At 48.0% G+C, this 22,608-nt stretch overlaps 3 protein-coding genes across 9 annotated transcripts in view; 2 read left to right on the top strand and 1 right to left on the bottom strand.

The window, feature by feature from the left end:
* The window catches only part of LOC146695006 (bone morphogenetic protein receptor type-1A-like), a 41,572-nt gene extending 32,761 nt beyond the window's left edge, over positions 1 to 8,811 (top strand). For 3 of the 4 annotated variants that reach the window (XM_085476916.1, XM_085476915.1, XM_085476917.1), the window contains 9 exons: positions 3,384 to 3,546; positions 3,633 to 3,735; positions 3,832 to 4,127; positions 4,758 to 4,902; positions 5,241 to 5,433; positions 5,763 to 6,060; positions 6,137 to 6,312; positions 6,419 to 6,549; positions 6,905 to 8,811. In XM_085476916.1, the coding sequence (XP_085333042.1) occupies positions 3,384 to 3,546; positions 3,633 to 3,735; positions 3,832 to 4,127; positions 4,758 to 4,902; positions 5,241 to 5,433; positions 5,763 to 6,060; positions 6,137 to 6,312; positions 6,419 to 6,549; positions 6,905 to 7,030 (1,631 nt within the window). In that variant the 3' untranslated portion in view covers positions 7,031 to 8,811. The remainder of the gene's footprint in view (positions 1 to 3,383; positions 3,547 to 3,632; positions 3,736 to 3,831; positions 4,128 to 4,757; positions 4,903 to 5,240; positions 5,434 to 5,762; positions 6,061 to 6,136; positions 6,313 to 6,418; positions 6,550 to 6,904) is intronic. The other variant, XM_085476918.1, reaches the window with a different exon arrangement.
* Positions 8,812 to 9,922: 1,111 nt separating this feature from the next.
* rps27a (ribosomal protein S27a) lies at positions 9,923 to 13,066 on the bottom strand. Its single transcript, XM_085476919.1, has 6 exons — positions 12,983 to 13,066; positions 12,809 to 12,873; positions 12,367 to 12,421; positions 11,478 to 11,563; positions 10,191 to 10,322; positions 9,923 to 10,107 (listed from the first exon to the last, which is right to left on the bottom strand). Exons 2-6 carry the CDS (start codon positions 12,854 to 12,856, stop codon positions 9,958 to 9,960), a joined length of 471 nt encoding a protein of 156 aa, XP_085333045.1. The 5' UTR covers positions 12,857 to 12,873; positions 12,983 to 13,066; the 3' UTR covers positions 9,923 to 9,957.
* A 128-nt stretch (positions 13,067 to 13,194) lies between these two features.
* On the top strand, positions 13,195 to 22,311 carry LOC146695008 (clathrin heavy chain linker domain-containing protein 1-like). 4 transcript variants are annotated; one of them, XM_085476911.1, is made up of 11 exons: positions 13,199 to 13,540; positions 13,853 to 14,040; positions 14,235 to 14,323; positions 15,785 to 15,983; positions 16,922 to 17,037; positions 18,613 to 18,709; positions 18,796 to 18,902; positions 19,175 to 19,346; positions 19,412 to 19,614; positions 20,950 to 21,132; positions 21,943 to 22,311. In XM_085476911.1, exons 1-11 carry the CDS (start codon positions 13,373 to 13,375, stop codon positions 22,137 to 22,139), a joined length of 1,719 nt encoding a protein of 572 aa, XP_085333037.1. In that variant the 5' UTR covers positions 13,199 to 13,372; the 3' UTR covers positions 22,140 to 22,311. The 4 variants fall into 4 exon arrangements, with proteins under 4 accessions (XP_085333040.1, XP_085333037.1, XP_085333039.1 ...); XM_085476912.1 differs by lacking the exon at positions 13,199 to 13,540 and adding an exon at positions 13,549 to 13,737; XM_085476913.1 differs by lacking the exon at positions 20,950 to 21,132 and having other exon boundaries at positions 13,200 to 13,540.
* The last annotated feature ends 297 nt before the right edge of the window (positions 22,312 to 22,608 follow it).

Raw genomic sequence — 22,608 nt, forward strand, 5'->3', positions numbered from 1 at the left:
GCTGGGCAGTGAAATGTGTCATAGATGCTCTGCTGTCCCGAGCTCGTGTCCCCGTGTCCGTGACGATTCGCTGTGACATCATCATACCTGAGTTAGCTGCTCACACACACCTGTGACTTTAAAGACACTGGATGTGAAAATAAGTTCATAGTAATATTTGAGCCGTTGTTCTGAGGAGAAAGCGGATCTATTTTCTTCACAGCGAGGGCTGGAGCGGCGCTCTGAGCCCCTCCCCTCCCTGCAGGAAGCTGTTGAACTGATTGTTGCCGCTCTCACTTCCTCTCTGCACATTAACCGTTTCCTGTACGAGCTGTTGGCGGCGCTGCACTCTCCAAACAGCCATTGTTCTCCGGAAATATCCGTCAATCCCTCCGGATACTTATTCACCCTTGGAAGCGGTGTTTGTTTCCTCTCTGCGGACCCTGCCGTGGCGGCGGCGGCACACTTCGTATTTTATTTTGGAGGGCAGAGTCAGTTGAATGTTGGGGGCGGGGCTTCTCTCTAAAGCAGCATAAACACAGGTAATCACAGCACATTCTCCCACCTGCTGTCAGGCTGTGGCTCAGTCATTCGTTCATCTGATCTTTGAGTTATGATAAAGGTCACTGCCGTCTGTTGGCCATCTTTATCCCGAGGATGTTGAAGAAACCAAAGATGAGCCTGTGGATGGGCGGGTCAAGTCCATGGTTGTCTTTCATTGGCCAGCAGATTTCCTGATGAGACGGCGAGCTGCAGGGTCCAAACCAGCTGCTCCCCCGGGGCTGACGGGCCATCACACTCGCCGTTGTCCTCGGAGACGTGCCGTGTGCACTGCGAGCTGCTGTGCCGCTGGAAGGCGTGATGGTCGGTTTCACACTGATGGGCGGAGCTGCTGCTGCGGAGAGACTTTGTTTGCTTCTAGTTTTGACTTCCTCTCCTCCGTCAGCGCTGTCAGTCAGGCGAGGCCCCGCCCTCTCAGCAGTGGTTGACTTGGTACAGAGCTGTGGTGACATCACAGTGAATCCACAAACCTCCTGCAGCACGACGCCGCGGCTGTTGGGAGCAGCTCCTCGCGCTCTTCCTGCTGCGTCCGTGTTTCCGTGTTAACTCCTCCTCAGACTCCTCGCGTCCTCTCCACGGCGCTGCTCGTTGTAGGGTTATAACGAGGTTGTTAATTAGCTCGCTGGGAAGCTTTTCAGCTGCTCTCTGTCACCTTGGCAACACGAATGCATAAACATCCCCGGCAGGAAGTTGGTGAGGAGGAGGAAGGGAGGGAGGCGGTGCTCGACGGGCTCGCGTTGTAAAAGTGGAGACAAACAAAGGAGGAGCCGAGTGAGAGGATCCACATGGTTTAGATCAAAGGGTTATATTCCCGTTTCTATGGTTTCACGGGAATATTTTCCTTACAGGAGACAAACTGTCACCACTGAGAATGAAGGAAAGATGGAGGCCTCCACCTTCAGACAGCACTCAGGTCACAGTGATGCCCACAGGAGGCAGCCGGGACACAGGAAACCATGTTTCATGACGAGTCCACAGTGGGAATAAGGACGAAGAGATTATAAATAAAATAACACGTGGAGTTAGAGCATAAATGAGGAGTCGTGTGTTTCTGCTCAATATTCAAACGGTCACAGCTGATGTTTAAAACAAGTGTGAGATTAAAATCAATCAAACCTTAAAGCTGTTTATTGTAAATAAGTTAAGAGCTGATGTTGGCGTGACGGCGAGCAGAGCGGGATTAGGACATAATGTGGGAGCTCAGGTGTGTGGTGGGCAGGTAACTGTGACTCAGCACAGGCAGCAATTAAAGACTCGTGTGTTTGATTACAGACTGCAGACGGTTCAGTGTGTGAATTATAAAGCTGAGCTTTTTCACCCAGAAGGTTAAAAATAATTTAAGTTAAAAATCTAAAAGCTGGAAATCATCTGACAGGAGAAATCAGTGAGCAGACTGATGCGACTGCAGCTCATCTCAGCTTTCAAACAACCGTCTCCATCATTTAAAGTCTTTTTTTTTTTTTTTTTTTCTGCTGAAAAAAAATCGGCGAGCAGTGATGTCATCATTGTCTAGACCTGAAGGCCCTCATGAACCGCCCCCTTGGGCCTCTGATTGGGTGAAAGGCAGTGACGGGTGGAGCCTCTGCTCTGCCTCTGTCCACATGTGTGCTTAATAATTGTGCCGGCCGCCGGAGTGGAGACTGAGGTCTGGCAGAGAGGACGCTGGGTAATCTGACTCCCCCTGCGTGCTCTTAAAGTGGCAGCGCGGCTTGAGGGCGGAGCACGGTTGGAGCAGCCGGTGTGGTCCGAACAGAAACAGCGACATTAGGCTGCCTCGACGGCGAGCCTTGCAGGAGGAGGAACGTCCAAACATGTGAGAGCGAGAGGCGTTCCCCAAAGAAAACGAACAGGAAGCAAGTGATGACGTGCTGCGAGGCGTCGCAGACGCACGCTTTCACAACTTCAGATAATAAAAACAGGAAACAGACGATAACTGAAGAGCTGAGAGAGACGATCCAGCTGTTCTGCATCCAGGTGTTTGTTTTACCCCGTCACATGATCGCATGATCAGTTTCTTTGAGGTGATTTTGCTCAGGATGAACTTTTGTGTTGCTCTCGGAGGGAAACGGAAACGATCAGCACATGAAAGCTGTGATTCGGTAACAGCGACTCTCGGGGAGGGGCAGGGGGAGGGCGGGACTGGAGGTGAGCTACCAGCAGGTAGTTCATGTCCAGGCATGACGGCGTGCACGTCCACATGCCGTCTTTACTCTGAGGAAGGAAGGAAGGTGACGAGGTGTTTGAAAGTGATCTGAAAGACAAATACAGGAGGAGGAGGAGTAACGTGAAGGAGAGCGGTGGCGTCAGCGCAGAAGGAGGCGCGGAGATTAGAGGAGGACTGAGATAAAGAGCAGACAGCTGATAAGAACCATCGTCCCCGTCTCTGCCTTTGATCCTCTCTCTGAAGGCGAGCCGCCACTCATACCGTCACTGTCATTATATTAATGCTGTATCCTGTATATATCGTACTTACTATTGTTTGAGTACTTACGATTGTTTTTTTGTACTTTTTATATTTTACATTTATATTTATTATTGAATCTTGCACCAAGGGAGTGGCACTCCAATTTCGTTGTACTCTGTACAATGACAATAAAGGCTATTCTATTCTATTCTTCTATTCTATTCACTCGCGCCCATAAAAACCGTCAAACTTTATTTCTGCTCGGCGATCTCCGACCCGCCGTCTTGTTTGCTGTGGTCCTTATACGGAGCCGTCCTGCTCCTGCTGTCGTCAGCTGATGGAGGAGAATGTTTCACCTCCTGCAGGAGTCACTCCGAGCTGCTCTCAGCCGTCACCAAAGACTAAAAAATGTTTTAACTTCTGTTTGTTTCGTGTCCAGCCGCAGGTCAGAACCCGGACCACGTCCTGCAGGGGACGGGGGTGAAACCCGAGGCCCGGCGCCCTGGCGACAGCCCCACCATCGCACCTGAGGACCTCCCTCGATCCCTCAGCTGCTACTGCTCGGGTCACTGCCCGGACGACGCCATCAACTACACCTGCCAGTGAGTAGAAGCAGCGCAGTAGAGTCTGTCACTGCTGAGTAGAGTCCTCGTTGCTCCATCATGATGATGATGATGTCTGTCTTCAGGACGAACGGTCAGTGTTTCGCTATCATCGAGCAGGACGAGCACGGAGATGTGCAGCTCACCTCCGGCTGCATGAAGTATGAAGGCTCTCACTTCCAGTGCAAGGTGAGCCGGTCTGTGTGGGCGTGTCTGTCACTTTTCTCGCCTCTGTGTCTCCTCCCTCCTGACCTGCTGTTGTGATTGGCTCCGTTTGCTCGGCAGGACTCCCCCAACGCTCAGACCAGGAGGACCATCGAGTGCTGCAACACAGACCTGTGCAACAGAGACCTGCAGCCCACGCTGCCCCCGCTGGCCCCCACCGGTAACGTGGAACACAGATGCAGGTGTGAAGCAGGTGAGCTCGTGAAGCCGCACAGGCGACTAATGTGTGTGTGTGTGTGTGTGTGTGTGTGTGTGTGCGCGCGCGCAGAACGAAGCCCCCACTGGCTGGCCTTCCTGATCTCCATGACGGTCTGCTGCTGCACGCTGATCTGCATCACCGTGGTTTACTACTACAGGTAAGAGCTCACCTGGCAGCGACCGGCACACCTTCGAGTCAGCAGAGACTGTTGGACCTGCTGCTGTCGGCGGGGAGAGGCGGCGATGCAGACTTCAGTTTAGTTGGAACGCAGACATGTCTGTAGCTCATTGGCTTTCACTTCCTGTTGATGTCTGATAGGACGATAGCCGTGCATAAATCACCTGACGTGGGCTGGTGTAGTGAATTCTTACTGCTCGTAATGATCAGTCACTAAATGGTTCAACCAGCACACAACACACACTAACACATCCAAGGCAATAATGAAGTAACTAACAGCAACATCAGGAAATCACATGTGAAATGAATACGAGTAAAATCAAAATAATGTGACTGAAAGTGAGCAGAAAGTAAAACTGCAAATATTTCATGTCAAATTTGAGCCTAAAAAAAAGACGTCAAGTTAAAGAGAAAGTGCTCCTTAGCTCAGGCTTTTATTTTGGAGTCATTCTCAGAGTAAAACTGACAGCTTCCTGTTTACATTTTCTTCACTTTTACCTGTAGTAAACACACACAGACATTTTTATTATGCTCACTTTGGACCCTTTTGTAAAACTGTTGATGAATCAAACTGAGATGCGTGTGTGTGTGTGTGTCTGTCTGTGTGCAGGTATAAGTTTAAGAGCGACCGGCAGCGGTATCATAAGAACCATAAGGACCAGGAGCACGATGTCTTCATCCGGGAGGGCGAGTCGCTCAGAGACCTCATTCATCAGTCTCAGAGCTCAGGCAGCGGCTCAGGGCTCCCCCTGCTGGTAGGAGCTACAAACACACCTGCTCTGATTTAAAGAACAGTCAGCACCAGCAGTGACTTTACTTTGTTCTCTATTAGAATTTATTTTTGTTTCTTTGAGTTTTATTTTATCTGGTAGTTTCAGTTTGATTACAAGTGAAGGTTGTTTCACCTGTGATGTCATCGCTGTCATTGATCAAAACGGCGACGCTGGCTGCGGCGGAGGACGCTCGAGGGTCAAAGAAGAGGCTCACACACTAATACAGAGCTTTGTTTTTAAAACGGGTCAAAGGTCACAGACCACGTTAACGACCAGGAAACTCAGAGCGCCCTTCTGAAACTTCCTTTCTGCGTCCTCAGGTGCAGCGGACCATCGCCAAGCAGATCCAGATGGTACGTCAGATAGGAAAGGGGCGGTACGGCGAGGTGTGGCTGGGCCGCTGGAGGGGAGAGAAGGTCGCCGTAAAAGTCTTCTTCACCCGAGAGGAAGCCAGCTGGTTCAGGGAGACGGAGATCTACCAGACGGTCCTGATGAGGCACGAGAACATCCTCGGTAGGCTCGTGCGCCAAACACGCCCGCGTTCTCACGAAGTTACGGTGCAGGTCATGTGACCCGCGGTAAGCGAGTCGTGGGTTCTGAGCAGCTTTATGATGCCGTCCGAGCCCGAGGACTCAGAGCGTTCAACACGCCAATTTTGATTATGCACGGCGCCGCTGCCCAGCAGAAACAGCTGAACGATTATTTCAGCTTCATGAAAGTTCAGAGTGTCGGAGGAGAGAGACCGCGTTAACCACGGGCCAATAAGAAATGGTCTCCGGGTGCCTGAGGCGAATATAAAGTAAATAATGTCAGGTGGATGTTTTTACCTTCCTCCTCTGCAGGCTTCATCGCGGCGGACATTAAGGGCACGGGCGCCTTCACGCAGCTCTTCCTCATCACAGACTACCACGAGAATGGCTCGCTGTACGACTTCCTGAAGCTGACCACGCTGGACACGCAGGCGCTGCTGCGGCTCGCCTACTCGGCCGCCTGCGGCCTCTGCCACCTGCACACGGAGATCTACGGCACGCAGGGCAAGCCGGCCATCGCCCACCGCGACCTGAAGAGCAAGAACATCCTGATCAAGAAGAACGGCACCTGCTGCATCGCCGACCTCGGCCTCGCCGTCAAGTTCAACAGGTTCGCGTTTGCTCCGTGGTGCATTCTCAGGCTGTTCTGGCCTCAGCTGACCTAACCTCTCGTTGTGTTGCCATAGTGACACGAACGAAGTGGACATCCCCCTGAGCACCCGGGTGGGGACGAGACGCTACATGGCCCCCGAGGTCCTCGACGAGAGCCTCAACAAGAACCACTTCCAGGCCTACATCATGGCCGACATGTACAGCTTCGGACTCATCGTCTGGGAGATGACCCGACGCTGCGTCACCGGGGGTACGCACAAACAAACGCACACTCACACACACCAGAAGAAGAACGTCAGCCGCTGTTGGGCGCGTCAGCCGCTCTGACGTTAATACAGGTGTTGTTTCCTGTGCAGGTATCGTGGAGGACTACCAGCTGCCGTACTACGACACGGTGCCCTCTGACCCCTCGTATGAGGACATGCTGGAGGTGGTGTGTGTTAAGGGCCTGCGGCCGACGGTGTCTAACCGCTGGAACAGCGACGAGGTGAGGCTCGGACTACTTCCTGTCTGCTTTGTCTCTCTCCCGACTGTCGAGGATGTTTGTTTTATTCCAGCCTGATGGGAAAGTTCGAGCTTTTGATTCAAAACAGCAGCCAATACCAGGACTACTTCCTATCTGACCTAACCACCAAACGTATTCCTCCGCTGACCTGTCGCCGGTCTCTTTCTGCCATCCTCATGTCTGAACTGTGTGTGCGGATAAATACGTTGGCGATGCGGTCAGACAGGAAGTGTTCCCGTGCCGGCGGCAGAGAGTTGGGTGTCACAATGATGGTGTCAGAGCGGCTGTGTTCTCGTGACTTCCTGTTCGTCCTTTAACGGCGTGTTTGTGTCCGCAGTGCCTCCGGGCCATGCTGAAGCTGATGTCAGAGTGCTGGGCTCATAACCCCGCCTCCCGCCTCACCATCCTCAGAGTGAAGAAGACGCTCGCCAAGATGGTGGAGTCCCAGGACATCAAGATCTGACCCCACCCTCCTCCAGACTCACCTCAACCTCCGCCCCAGACCGCCTCTTCATCAGGGGGATGAAGGGGAGGAGCTAAAAGAGCAAAGGACCCATCTCAGGGCTGAACTGTGTCTCCTCCTCTTCCTCCTCCTCTCTCTGCGCCGAGTGACGCTTTCTGTGAAAGCCAAACAAAAGATACAGATGACTTCCTGTGGAGGGGCGAGGAGGGGGGGCGGAGCTTTCATTCCTCATGAATGAACTGAGATTTTTTTAATTTTTTTTTTAATTTGAGGACCCACCTCGCCGAGCTTCCTCCACCTCCGCCTGTTTGAAAATGTTTTCTTTGTTTCTCTTCAGGACTGAGTTCTCCTGCCATATTAAGATATCATCTCCACGCTTAGTTGAATATAAGCAGAATAAGGTACTATAATAACATGTGAATTTAAATGTGTAAATAAACGTTATCTTTAGATGCCGTGCCTGCTCGTGAGAGGAGTTCAAACCAGAACACTATGCTGCAGTGGTGTTGACGTCCGGCCGACTCCTCGGAGACGCCGGCGGGAGGTCGCGGGGTCAGCACGGAGACGTCTGCCGTCCTGTTCGTCTGTCTGTCTGATGAAATTTAAAAAAACAAAACAAAGTGGCGCCAAACCCGAAGAAGACCTTCACGAAAATCTCAGCGACGTAACTGCTTTGAAAGGGGACTTATTCTGCTCAGAGTGGCTTAGTATGATTAACCCTTTGAAATGGTACTCTTTTGTCTCACACAGCTCACTGTCTTCTGATTGGCCACCTTCTGGAAGCCAGCAGAGGGGCAGTACCTTATGTTCGAGAGTTCCTCCACCTCTTGCTGGCGTAGATGAACTGTAAATCTGGCTTATTTTATTTTTAAAGTAATCCGGTTTTATGGGATATTTGCCCTTTTTAAGGCCCACCTCCCAAAGCCTGACTTTATTCTGATTAGCCAGGTTCTGGAAGACTGCCGAGGGGTCGCTTTATCACTCCTTTTTAAAGCAGTGTAATAAATTTGACTGCAGCTCGTCTGCAGGGCAATTGTGAGCCATCGGGGTTGAATTATATTTAAGACTTTGATTTCATTGACTCTGGACCAACCCTAGCGCGGCCCCTGTGGATGAGGAAGTCCACAGAGGGGGGCGTTGTTGAGGTTTGGACTCAACAAGACATGGATTATTTTTACATAAGTTTATGTCATCATATGAAACTGCATACAGTCAGGTTGGTCGTTATGTGAGTCAGAAAGTAAGAAAGCAGAACAGGTCCCCTTCGAGCTGATTGGCTTATTGCTGGTGAGTTTTCTTTAATCATTAGGAATATTTGGGAAACTGGTTCCGGATGTTTTTAGCCTAGCTTAGCACAAAGACTGGAACCTCGCCTCATCAACTCTGGATGTGTTTATAGGGTTTCTCGGACACGTAGAAATTAAACTGTAAGAATTGCTGTTTTAGCAGCGGTGCCACTAAGCTAACAGTTTGTGCTAAGCTAGGCTACGGTCGCTGTTAGCGGTTTCGTGTCGGCGGCAGTGGGTTCGCATGTTGGCTGCTCGTGAATGAGGCTAACGTTCGTACAGCAGCTATTTAAGCAGTAACCTTAGTGTGTCTGTAATTAAAGCTCAGTATAGAAATAATCTTGAATATGTAAAAGTCTTTTTGTTTCCTGCTGTTGGTGTTTTGTACAGCATCTGGTATGGTGCCTTATGAGTTTACCAACGAAATGAAAACTCTATATACAGTCTGTCCAATGTACCGATTTTTAAATAAATACTCTTATTTTAGTACACAAAGCCACAGCGTCGCTCTGCTTCTTTCACACCCGAGCTTTTACTTTGAAAATCCTGCATTTAATCCCTTTTGTTTCTACCAGCAAAAGAAATTTAGGATTGACTTTTCTCATTTTACTTCTCATGTTGTCAGTGTGCTAATATTCAGAGAGATTTAGTCAAAATTAAAATAGTAACTTATTACATTTCAACTTTTACCAACTCAAACTTTGTAACTTCCCATTTGAAGTTATTCATTTTAATTTATAAAAACTATTGGAGAAAATATTTTATTTCTAATGGAAAACAAAGGTTAACTAATATCACTAATACAATTTTCAGGTAATTCAGATTTATTTAAAAACATACCTTAAAATCCTATAAAAATCTAGTCAAGATTTTAAATGTTCATTTCCAATAAAGAGATCAACTTTACTACAGGATTCATGTGATCCAAGTTTTAAATTTTGGCATTGACATGGATACTTCAACATTTTAAAAGTTTTAACTTTAAAAATGTTTTTGATCCCATGTCAGTGACAAAATGATCCTGGGACTGAAACTTGTTGCATTAGAATTAATATTTAACTTAAGTTTATAATTTTGACTAAAGAATTACTCAAGTTTTTTGTAGTTTCAACCTTAAATCGTACTAATACAGATTAACCCTGATTTTACAGTCAGTTTTGGTTTCATCTAAACTTTGTCGTGAGCTTCCAAATGTTCTGTTTGTTGATTCTGCAGGAATCTCCAGGTGATCACTCGCTGAGCAGCCTGGTCATGTGACAACTACAGGTGGTGAACAGCTGTGGTGCGTTTCCAGCTGTGAGCAGTTAAAGCAGTGTCACAGTGACGTTGGTATCAAAGTGCCACCATATCCACGTGACTCAAGCACTCACGAGGTTTTAACAAGTCAAACTGCAGTGCAGCACGGCCTTTCCACTACTTTAGTTTTGATGACCTGCGAGTAATAAACACCTGAAACTCTGGAGAACGGCTGACATCAGTAAATCTGGCTGTTCACATGAGCTGCACGTGTCCGAGGCCTCTCACGTCACAGAAAATACGACTTAAAGCTCAAATCTGAAATTAGCGACGACCCGTTTAAACTACTTTAACAGAAACACAGTCACCATTTTTAGTCAAACATTTCTTTATTTATCATCCTGTCTACTTGTCCTCGGGTTTGTTGAAGCAGTAGGTGAGGCAGCACTTCCCGCAGTAGTGACGGTCAAAGTGGCTCGCCATGAACACGCCGGCGCCGCACTCGTCAGCGGGGCACTCGCGCCTCAGCCGGTGGATTTTACCGTTCTCGTCCACCTGAAGGAGGAAAAGTGTTGGTTTTAATGAAACCGAAAATGCACAAAACTCAAACTCCAGCGCATCTCCGGTGGCGTTTTTACCTTGTAGTATTTGAGCACGGCGAGCTTGACCTTCTTCCTCTTGTGCTTGTTCTTCTTGGGGGTGGTGTAGGACTTCTTCTTCCTCTTTTTGGCACCACCGCGCAGCCTCAGCACCAAGTGCAGAGTTGACTCCTGAAAACACCAAGAAACAGGCGTGAGAGGGACGCCAGACGACACAAACGCGTAAAAACACGCTCGAGTTTGAGACTTGAATTTAACGCCGCCCCTTAGATGGGTCAGGGTGACAGGAAACCAGGGAGAACCTGGCAGACACAGCTGATGTTGCTGCATCTAATTCATGCCTTCAAACAAAAGTCACAAAACAACAAACTTTATTTATACAGCACATTTAAAAGCCAGTGGTGTACCAAAGTGCTTAACATGCAAGAGAATAGGATGAAGTAACCGGGAAGGATGACTGCTATGGCAAGGTACCAAAACATGCTGGCAGGCTGAATGGCATTAAAACAAAAGCAGAAGAAAAGTGTAAAGGATAAAACAGTCAAATGATTAAGAATAAGCCGAAGATAAGAAGCATTAAGCTACAACAAGCGTTAACTGGTAGAAAAGGCGAGAATAAATAAGTGGGTTGAAGGAATGGATGGAATCAGACTCGCGTATAGCGATGGAGGTTATTCCATAAATCGGGTGCAGCCAAGGCAAAATTCCTTGGCTGCACCCGAGCACAGTCCTGAAGGTGGAAACCGCTGAAGGCAGCACAGCCTGTGTGGGATCCACTGAGGATTCAGACTGGAGGTTTAAGCCTGCAGGACTCATTTAAGCCACCGGGGGGCGACAGACTCCAAAGCTGACCCAGTTACCAATTCCAGACCTGGATTTTCCCCCAAAAGTCAAATGAAAACCGGATTCCTGTCATCTGGACCTCCTGCTGTGAGCCAACGCTGCCTCACGTCACGAATCTGTTTCTAGTTCCAACTGTTTGAATCTGAGGCCTCAGTAACGACACGTCCCACTGCAGAGCCAGTTATTACAGCTCAGACTCAGAACCACAGAGCTTTGGTCTGAATTTATGAACCAACTGCTCCAAAGAGGTTCTGATCCAGATGTTTTTATTCCAACATCTGTCCAAATGCAGCTAGAAGCTAGAATTGATCTAAACCCTGCTCTGGGAACTCGATTAAACCCAAAATAGAGGTAAAATTAAAAAACACAGCAACAGCTCATCAGATGACCTTTGAATGACGCTGGCTCTAAATCTCAAACTGAACTCTGAGTCCACATTTACAGAAAAGCCTTCATTCCTCTGGGGCGGCGTTCCCGGCTCACCTTCTGGATGTTGTAGTCGGAGAGCGTGCGGCCATCTTCCAGCTGCTTCCCGGCGAAGATCAGCCTCTGCTGATCGGGAGGGATTCCTGCAGAGAGCAAACACCAGCTGATCAGGATCATCACTGAACCCCAGTAATCAATCAGCACTTGAACTTCCTGTGCTTTGCTGCATACATTTGGTTTCTGGACTCCAGAAACACAAACACACACACACACACACACACACCTCAGAAACGCAGTATGGTTGAAGCTCCGCCCTCCTGTGACAGCACGTTTTAAATCACTGTCCCGCTTGTTGAACATATCTGTGACTGTAAATGATTTTGACAGTGACGCTCGTGTGTCAGCTTCATGGTGCTGATGGCTGATGATGGCGAACACATTTCACCTATTTAAATACGGCGGCCCGAACGCTTCAAACACTGACACGATTATTTTAATCACCAACCACCCTGCTGTCTCTACACAGCTGCACTTCTGTTCGTCCCACAGGAAGTTTCACTCACATTTAAACATCAGTTTGTCCTGGTTATTTGACACTTATGCTCCTGTAAGTGTGCCCCGTACACCCCCGTAATGATGCTTTCCAAGCCCTCAGTATGCATCTGTAAGACCGACCATCTCCCTCACGGACTCCTGCTGCGGTCTGTGATCTATAAACAGTCTGAACTACGACCCCTGACAGCTCACACGTGATTTCTGAAGAGTTCTTATTTCGAGCAGTCTGTGTTTCTCTACAAACACGAAGCTCATCACGTGTTTTCAGGTAAACACAGGAAGCTTCGTTGCAGCTCAGCCTCCCACATTCACCTGTTTTAGGATAAAAACGCCTCCTGGTCTGATGATGCACAAAGTAATAGAGTAAAAGTAATCAGCCAGGCTCACTCACCCTCCTTGTCCTGGATCTTGGCCTTGACATTCTCGATGGTGTCTGAAGGCTCAACCTGTGGAAGCAGAGAGGACAGGTGAGCCGGGACAGCACGCGCTTCCGGTCAAAGCTCTACTCACATGCAGATTACAACTCTTTAAACACGAATGACACATTCACTTTTATTAACTAACTACAACTAATCAGGGGTTTACGAGCATGGCACTAAGCTGCTGCGCCCGCTCCACGTGTTTACACTGCCCTGGATAGCTTAGCCGTTAGCCTTCGGTACAGCGTCACTTTACGGCCTGATACCGCCTCCAAACACACGGCTGCAGTTAACACACAGCACCTATCAGTTACGTGTACAAACGGCCGCTCTAATCTAGTTCCACAATAAGTAAAACTCGGGTTAACGGCAGCCCGTGAACGCCGCTGCCCTCCATCACAGCCCGTCACCCACCTCGAGGGTTATAGTCTTCCCCGTAAGGGTTTTCACGAAAATCTGCATCCTGGCGTTCAATCCACCTGCACGGGAAGACACACAGGACACTTTAGTCTCTGCTGGAGCCCAAACGTCAGTTTAAAAGTGCCGATTTTTAACAAAAACCCGTCAAAAAACAGAGCACGAGCTTACCACCGGTCTGCTCCTAATGGCGGATCATGAGAAGAGGGCTTTCCTCTCCAGACACGGGGTTTTCTGCACGCGTTCGCAGGGGTTAGGGTCGCCGTTCCGGTGCCTGATCAAAAATACAACGCAAACACTATATTTAGTCATTTTCTGGCGTCTTTTTTTCTCCCACGTATATTTTTTAGTGCTAATGTCGATTTTCTTTACACTTTAATGATCATTTGGATGATTATTTAAAGAAAAAGTCGACTCATCCACTAAAAACAACATTTCCCAGGTGCACTTTCGCGGTAACCACGGCGACGCGAGGATTCCCTTGAAATTGTGGGAAGAAGGGAAACTAAACGGAAAGTTAGCCTAAAAATATCATCGTAAAGAACAACGTCCGATGCACAAATGTCCCGCAGTTCACGTTTCACAGCCGACATCCTGACGACTGACAGCGACCGGAGCTTCATCCGGTCTTTAAACGAGTTCATGGAGCACGAGAAGAAGTGCCTGCAATGTCCCGGGGAGGGTCCCGACGAGCTCCGATACACCGTCCACCGCTCCGTATTCAGCAAGGTGTTACTTAAAAGGAAAACTGGACAGGTTTACTTCTTCAAAAATGCAACTTTACGAGGAAAGCAGAAAATCTGAAAAACTCTGTAAAAGGAGAAGACCCTGGTACTCGTATAAACCCCCACTGCCGTTTTTAAGGGAAAACCCGGGGTGACAGATTTACCTGATAATAAAACATGCAAACTGAATTTGCAAAAAATGTAAAGTTATTAGAAAAAACTCGACAATTTACAAAAGAGAAAAAAACAAATTAATGAGAAAAATTAAACCAAAAAAGAAAATGAACTTTTCCTGTGTCCTTCTCGGTTCTGTCAGGTGATTGAACGAGCAACAGCCTATAAAAGGCTTCTGTTGGCCGTAAAGTCGGAGTATGACAGCACCATCAGGGAGCTGCAGAGGAGGGAGGAGGAAGCCAGGGCGGCACGGCTAACCATGGCAGCCTCCGAGTCACGCCGGAAATCACTGCTTACCTGTGAGCGCCAAGCCGCCCACCTGAGGGAGCGGTGAGTGACGGCTGTCTGTGTAAATAAGACTCACTGTATGTAGACTACATTAACTTTCCTCCAGGGATTTATGTGTAAATAAAAGTCACCATTGTCAGAGATGAAGGTGAGAAAAACACTGTCTGAAAAAAACAACAATTATTAGTCGATATTTTTCCATTTCCTTTGTTTTGATGCTTTTTGTCTCTTTGCAGGATCTCCACCCTTCAGAGGGAAACAGCAGAACTTCAGGAGGAGCTCGAGAGAGAGAAAACTTCTAAAGAGCAGAGCACATGGATGCCCGGTACACCCTCAGATAGATGAGTTAACGCAGGGTCCTCAAAGCCTGTGAGGGGAAAATACAAGGCAGACATGTTAGCATGTCACATCTCCACAGACACAAATACGAAGGACATGATTAAAGTGAAGCAAAAATACACAACTGCAACAAAATGTTAAACGAATATAAAATACTAGAACAAAATGATAAAAACCTTCAAATAAAAAAAGATTCAAATGAATAAATATAATAATAGCTGAGCTTTAGTGTCCTGGAAGTAAAATATGAAGTTAATTGATGTGTATTATGTTACAGAGTGAAGGAATATTATGGATTAGCAGTACAGACGTTTTGCTGTTGTCTCGGCTTTTTGGTCATTGTTTACATATGAGGGGTGTGGACATGGACATGCTGTCACCTTTAACTGAGGTTATTGGATAATTGAAGTTTCTGCAAACTCTGCTGTCAGGCTCTCCACCTGTGTTGTAACAGAACGAGGCTGCCAGGATACTTCCAGTGAGGTCCAGCTGAGAGCTGATGAAGACGTGGACCTTTAGAGACCAAACAGACTTTTACCTTACAACGTTTCAGTTGGTGAAAGCTTTTCTTCACTGATCTGATTAAAGTAAAAGTCAAAGAACTTTACACAAAAACTCAAATGCTCAGCTACATTTCAAAGATGTGGGTTGAACATGTAGTTCAGGTATTTGTAGAGCTCGTGGTTCAGGTAAAGTTTTCTCATTCAGGATTTCATCCACACAGTCAAAGAGTTCCTGATATGCGTGGCAGGTGGCTAGAACCCACTACTATAACACTGACACTGTTCCTGAAAGACGGAGCTGCTGACCTGTTTAATGAAAACGGGAAAGGACCTATAATGGATCCTTGGGGGATACCACATGTAACCCTCTCAGGCTCAAATTAAACGTTTTGTTGCTAATGCACAACCAAGTCCTGCAGTGGTGCTTCTGAGTAAAAAAACCTCATAAAATATGCATGTGGGGTGATCAGGTTGTTAGTTTTTAACTGTTGCAAATCGGCAACGCCTGCTTGGAGCTGGGATGAAGAGCAGTTCCCTGTTTCAGGAGCGGTTCACAGTGTTTATAATGTGATCGTTCACAGTGGTTTGTCCTGTCTCAGTAAGCTCAAAGTGCAGCGTACACAACATATTAGCTGGGCCTTAATCGTACATGCTGAATGAGCTCAGGCCCAGCGGCAGTGTTTCTGGATCCATGTGTGGATGCAGAGATGATCTGTGTTCGATGCCAGGGGTTTTCAGATGTGTGCCTCAGCCCGTGCAGTGGTTTCCACCCCAGGATCAGATCTGCTTTTAAAGCAGTGCTGCCCGAGGGTCTCAGCACCTCCAAAAACACAACACACCCCTCTGTGGTAGTGTTTGTAGATCTCACAGATCTGTCATTCATAGCTGCTAAATATTCTGTCAGGTCCTCCAGGGTTGATCTCCACACTGGTGTCATCTCGCAGGTTTGACAGTGGCTGAGTCTGAGGATCCCAAGGCTCTGGACGGGTACCTGAAGGACATGGAGGCGCAGAGAGACGCTCTGCTGGACAGAAAGAGTCACTGTGTTCCTCTGGAGGTCAAAACTAAGTTGGACGCCGAGCTGCAGGCCGCCAAATGCCGCAGAGACGAGCTGAGTGCCGAGAACAACCACCTGACAGTCCTGTAAGAGCAGAAACTCACAGGAAGTCATACAGTTCTGTACATATGCAGGTCATCAGTAAGACTTCATGCTGGACGAGTGCAGAATATTTTAGAATTTTTACTTAAAGGATTAAGGACCCTTCACCTGAAGTCAGTAACACAACGATGTAGTCATGCAGTAAAGCTCCTCCTTCACCAGATGCCTAAAAGGAAAAAAAACATCATCTCAGTTTGATAAAAAGGTGCCTTTTATTTTGAAAGGTTGGGGAATCTCTTCCTCCTGAGCACCTCTGCAGACTCCTGCAGGAGCAGATGAGGAAATAGAGGGAGTCGGGGTCAGAGGTCAGCCTGATAACCAATGAACCCTTGCATATGTTCTAACATCCTTCCCACAGGCTGATATCAGCCTTTAAAGTTTACCCAGAATGCACTTTTGTAACTTTGCTCCAGTGAATTCTGAGAATCAGATCCAACATCAGGTACGAGCGCCACGTGTCGCAGTTTATTCAGACTGGATCTCATCACACTGACGCTCACAGAAACAAACGCATCCGAATTATAAGCAGTCAGACGAGGAGCGGAAATATTAGGTAACAAAAGTTGCAGGGAAGTAAAAGAGAGATGATCAGAGCAGCTTAATATTTAAGGTGAACCAACCAAAACTGACAAAACGAGCGACCTGATGTGAACCTGCAGATTATAAATGACACGAGGATGAATCTCATTCTCATGAACTGTATCTGCACAGTATTTCAGTACTCCACTGTTTCCACATGCAAAACCTGCGTCTGACCCCTGATGATGCTCCTAACAGCTGATACAGAGCACCACAAAGTTAAAGGTGATGTGTCTGCTGCCCCCAAGTGGACCAAAGCAGTCACTGCAGGTTTGAGTTTACCAAGTGTGGTTTGGATTTGAGGCTCAGCCGCTGAAGACCACGATCACCTCTCTGTCTCTAGATACAAACATCTGAGGAGCGTGTGGGACTGTCTGAGCAGCTGGGAGGAGGAGGGTCAGCCGGCGCCTCTGGGGGAACTCGTGGGTTCCACTCTGGAGAACATCAGGGAGGCAGACGGTGAGACGCTGCTGCAGTCAGCAGAGTTTTGGGTTCAGTGTCAGTGATCACTGCGTACCTCCAGAACGAATGCGGTAAAACATCAATTAATGATTTCTCTGTGCTGCTTCACGTCACCACACACTTCCACAATGGTGAGATATTTAGCTCAATATTAAAAAAAGGATATAGATTTTTATTAAAACATATTTTACGTCTTTTCTTACTTGTATAATTGTTTTTTCCAGTTTATTTTAAGTAGATCCTAAAAATGTTGAATTTTTTGCTGAGGAACATAGTTTTATATTTTCTAATTAGGGTTTATTTTCCTGGTAAAGACAACGTTCCTCTGTCACCTCTAAGGGTTTACATATCAGGACATGTGTTGGGTTTAAGTCAACCCTGCTGGTAAACAGAACCTGTTACTGAAAGCAACCACACAGACACTAGTGGACTTTTCACGTGCAAGGGGAGCGTTGGAGAGCAGTGTTGTGACTCGCCTGTCCAAGCAACTCCAACTGATTCCCTCGCTACAGCCCTTTTTATTGTCAGCTAGCAATCATTCATGAATATGCAATTACAAGTGTGTGTGTGTGTGTGTGTGTGTGTGTGTGTGTGTCTGTCCAGCTATACTATACATAGACATTCGACCTTTCAGTGAACTTAAACTGTGTGTATGAGGCATGCAAGTAAAGCAGAAAAGCAGAAATAAGCGTTTTGCTAAACTATAAAAACAGGAACTTGTAATAAGTCATATCTCGGACGAACATTTAAAGGTGTGAAGTCTTGGACTTTAAAAGAAACAGAACATGTTGCTTTCCAAATGTGTAACACATCTCTGGACTAAGCTGCACTCTGAATAAAGAAAGCACATTTTGTCAGCACAGACACAGATAAAGGAAATGTTAGAAGATAAATCCTCTGACTGTCTGGCTTTTTCTTCATAACGGTAGCCATATATGGACACATAAAGGCAATGATCTATATATTTTAGCACAAATGACAATATAAGAAATATCAATTCCAACAACGTGTAAAGATCAAAATCATCAGGTCTTAAAATTTGATGAATGCAGCCTCAGAAGAACAAAATCATGTGACATATGACATCACGTCAGTATGTATTTGACAGAAACTAAAGCAAACCGACTCCGCCCCCTGATCCAGCAGCTTGTAGCTCCTCCTCCAGAAGCAATCCAGTGATGGTTTCTATGTGACATCATCAGTCTCATCACTGTGAAGCAGTTTTCGCTCTTCTCTACAGCGTCGCTTCAGCTCCATGCAGACGTGCTGTTGCAGACTTGCAGCTGTGCTCAGATCTTTGTCCTGCTGATGTGTTCGCACGCCTGAGCGATGCAGACCTGCAAACTGCCAAAACATCTACTTTTACAGAGGCGTGTCACTCGCTGACGGTCAGGCAGCACCTGAGCCGCTCCCCTGTGGAAGCAGATAATGACACGCTGTCACATGCTATTGTTCATCTGAGGCTGCGTTTAAATTCTTTTAAGAGGTTGAGAGGACCAGGTGACTTTTACCTGTCCTGACACATGAGTGTGGACAGACTGTGACTGTAAAGATGGCGTTTCTGTCCTGCAGGGACGGACGAGGACATCTGCAGCATCAAGCAGCTGTTTGAGGACCAGGAGCCGGCCGGAGCTGATGCATCTGAACTTGTGTCAGATTACCTGGACAGGTGCTGCTTCCACAAAAACCTTCTGATGAGTTTTTGTGTGTGTGTGTGTGACGAGTGCCCGTCTCCTGCTTCTCCTTTGTCCTCAGGTTTCTCGAGCTGTTTGAGTTGGCTCAGTACGAGGACGCCGCTCTAATCGCCGCCAGAGCTCCTCGAGGAGTCCTGAGGAACATCGACACCATGGAGATGTTCAAAGGTGGGAACAGCACCTGCACAGTTATCAGGGCTCTGATTATGTTGATTTCAAGCAAAGATGAAATTAGTCTGACCCAAAGCACTGAAACAATCCCAGAGACCCTGTGAGTGCAGCTGAGGTGGGAAGCCATCGTCTTATAAACCTGTCAGGTAAATAGGTTGGTCTACGGACACCCACCCACTGCTGGAGCTTCTGGTGGACGTTAGAGGAACTGCAGCTGGTGGTGCTTCATGAAGGTACTGCTGTGTGTGACGACCTCTGTCTTATTTCAGGTGTGGAGGTCCTCCCAGGCTCGCTCTCCCCATCGTTTCTCTTCTTCTGGGCGCTGCTGTTCACTGCTGGAGCCGATGGCGAGCTGTCGGCTCCGCTCTCCCTCCAGGGCGTCTCCTGTGCCCTCCAGAGCGGCGCCCTGCAGCTCGTCAGCTACGCCGTCACCCATAAGAAGTCAGTTTCATGTCAGTTTCATCACTTTCCCTGCTTCTCCTTCTTTACACTCTCTCTGCTCTCAGGCTGACCTTCACTGAGGAGCTGGGCGACATCCTGACTGAGCATGCTCAGGAGAACCCCGGCGTGGCTGACCTGTGTCTGACGTTGGCCACTATTATCTATGAGGCCTGCAGGCTGCACAGGAAGGCCGCACTGAGCATGTGCAGGAGAGGGCTGATCCACAGTGCTGCCGAGTTCCTGAAGCACTGCGAGGACCTCACAGCAGGTCTGTGTGTGTGGAAGTGTCTCTGTGAGGACCAGTTTTGGTGTTAAACCAGTGTAGTGAGGACATTTCTGCTCCAGGCTAACGTTAGCGTCTCGTCTTGGGTCATTTTTATTAATAAGATGAAAGATCTGTGGGGGAGGAGAGGGTGACACAGAGTGCGAGAGCTCGTCTCTGTCATTGTCTCCAGGGCTGGGCCAAAGAGACCCTTGGTCGCGGGTCATAGGCTGCATCTATGACCTCCGTCATAGACCCATTACACGCCCACACCCTAGGACAGCTCCCCTGGAGGGGGATTTCATGGCTGGCTTTGGGGACCCCGAGTCCAGCTGACGAGTGCCTGATATACCGACAGCAGTGTGTCTGCATCCAGAGAGCACACTGACTGTGCAGCATATTTGTACACCCTTAAAATAGATGCAGTGAGGCGATCTATCTCACTGGGCAAAGAAATGCAGGAGGAAGCTGATCGCCCTTCGGTTAGGGTGAAGGTGATGAAACACTGAAGGCTCCACAGCCGGGGGTTCGGGCAGCCCCAGCTCACCCATCCCTTGCACCTCGAGCTTAGAGCAGCGCTTGGTTGGATGCTTGCTTGTAAAGGGCTTGACCAACAGCAGGTCATTACTGTCATGCAGAAGCTGCTTTGGTGAGCAGGCTGGTGGGAGCCTCCTGCCATCAAACAGGTCACGTTCTGCATCCTGGGCAGCTGGCCATGAGGTACCCAGCTTTGTAGCAGCCCGTTTGCAGACCTCGTACAGGCACTCGGCGGCCTACACTGCTGGGCAGGGAAGGTGGAGTCATCCTCCTCCTCATCCATGTCCTAAAGGTCGAGGAGGTGGGAGTTGGCATCAGCCTCCCTTCCTTACTTAAGTAACAAAGTACCAGCTCTGCAGGAAGCTGTTTGTACACAAAGCTAACTGAGCCTTGTGTTATATTAGTGTAATAAAATAATATTAGAAGATGGAAAAAAAAGAACTTTATTTCAGTCTATTTTGAGTCTAACAAATGTACTCAAATCAGTTAGGTAAATGTGACGTTAAGTACAGTAACAGTAACTAAGTATTTGTACTCGGTGACTTCCCACCTCTGTCCGAACACACACAGAAAGTGTGAAAAGGTGGAAGGAGCAACGTCACAAAATAATTATGGTTTGATCATAATAAACTGTAAAGCATCAGAGAGCTTCAGTCTCACTGAGCACGTGCAGTTCGAGGGTTTCTGCATTAGTCCTACATGTAAGGCAGCTTCAGCTCTCATCCACACCGAGCCCCACCGGCTGTGTTCACGGCGCCCTGAGAGTTATAACTCTCTCTCTCTCTCTCTCTCTCTCTCTCTCAGAGGACAGCATGTGGGTCCTGTGTCGCTCGCCCAGCCTCTCTCTCCTCCAGCTGCTGACGGAGCCTCTGCAGGACAGTGCTGCCATCTTGTCTGTGGGCGGGGCTTGTGCCGCTCTGCTGGCGGACCCTCAGCGGCGGCCCGTAGCGCTGCAGCTCCTGGACAGCTTCGTGAGCCGAGGGCGAGGTGGGTGGAGCAGACGGCGTCGGGTCACTTCCTTATAGAAGTGTTGCAACGAAGTCATCCACGAGTGTTAGATTCACACGTGAGCGGTGACACACACGTGCTAAAACTGGGACTCGTCTCTACTACAGAACAGTTCTAACAAGTAAAGACAGCAGCCTGTGAAACATTAAAGTGTTATTGCACGTTACCTCCTGTATTATATGTTTATTCAAAATGTACGCAGGCTGTATGATCACTGCAGAGGATAATCCACAGTGACGTACACAGATGCTGTTCCCTCTGCAGCTGTGCAGGCTAACGCAGTGTCTATAATCTCCTGGTAGAGGAACGATGAGCTGTTCTGTTTATTTATAAAAAGAAAAGTCAGGAATCCAGAGACAGACCAGAGCTGATCTGTGCTTTCAGGCGATTCGTCCACATGTCACTGGGTGAGATGCTGTGCCCACACAGCCCCACACATCACCCAAAGCTGCCCACTGTTGTGGCTCGGATGGTCATTATTTCAGATGTGTAAACTCATCATATGTGGTTTTTGTTTCTGGGGGGGGGGGCGTGGCCTCATGCCACCTACTACAGGTAACACAGTGACTGCCCCAAACTGAGAACTGTTTGGGTTTTTGCATTTTATTTTAAAGTTGAGAAAGAAAGATGAGGAATGGTTTTACTGAGTCCCCTGACAGATAAATAGTTGCTGTTAAAAACAGCCAATGAAATAAGACTTGTTAGCAGTCTGTTTGGATAAAAGCACCTGTGACGTGATGCTTGGACAGAAGATTCTGGGACACATACATGTGCTGCTGGTCTTCTCAGGGGCTTTAGAGGAAGTGATCGTGGGGGATGTCAGCTCTTCGGTGGACGTGTGGACCCACGTGGTGTCTCTGTGCTCCGAGCTGGAGCGGGACGACCTGAGCCGGGCCATCCTGTCCGTCCTGCTGAGTCAGAGCGGGACCAGAATTGTGACCCCGGACCCGGAGGGAGCCCGGCTCATGGAGCACGTTTACCTGTGAAGACTGGACTTGAAGGTAGATTTTCTCCTTCTCATGAAACAACAGACAGGTTCTGGTAGTTTAGACTTTAACTCCATGTTAGCACCTTGTGTCCAATCAGGATGGCTTTCACTAAAATGTCTAATCTGGCACAAAGATATAACTGCACAATAAACAAAACAAAACGTCTGAAGTCTGCAAAGAGTCGTCTGACTTTTTTTTGGTTGTTTTTGGTCTGAATCTTGTTATTCACGTATTTATTCACCCTTAGGATCACACCTGAGCTCCTCTCTGCAGTCTCTGAGCTTCAGCTGAAAACACTCAGGTGTGAAGCATAAAACAGTAACAGGAGATTCTGAAACTATAAGAAACAACCGCAGTCACACCTGCACCTGCTGAAAGGTATCAAAGAGTGCAGCAGCGAGCTTTGGGACGACCTCGCCTCTCTGAAGGCGCCGGCTGTGCTTTATGCTGCTCATGGAAGTCTCCA

This window comes from Copadichromis virginalis, linkage group LG13 (assembly GCF_057382275.1).
Source record: "Copadichromis virginalis isolate Kocher_CV1m ecotype Utaka linkage group LG13, C_Virginalis_male_GT1.1, whole genome shotgun sequence".
Taxonomy (NCBI): domain Eukaryota; kingdom Metazoa; phylum Chordata; class Actinopteri; order Cichliformes; family Cichlidae; genus Copadichromis; species Copadichromis virginalis.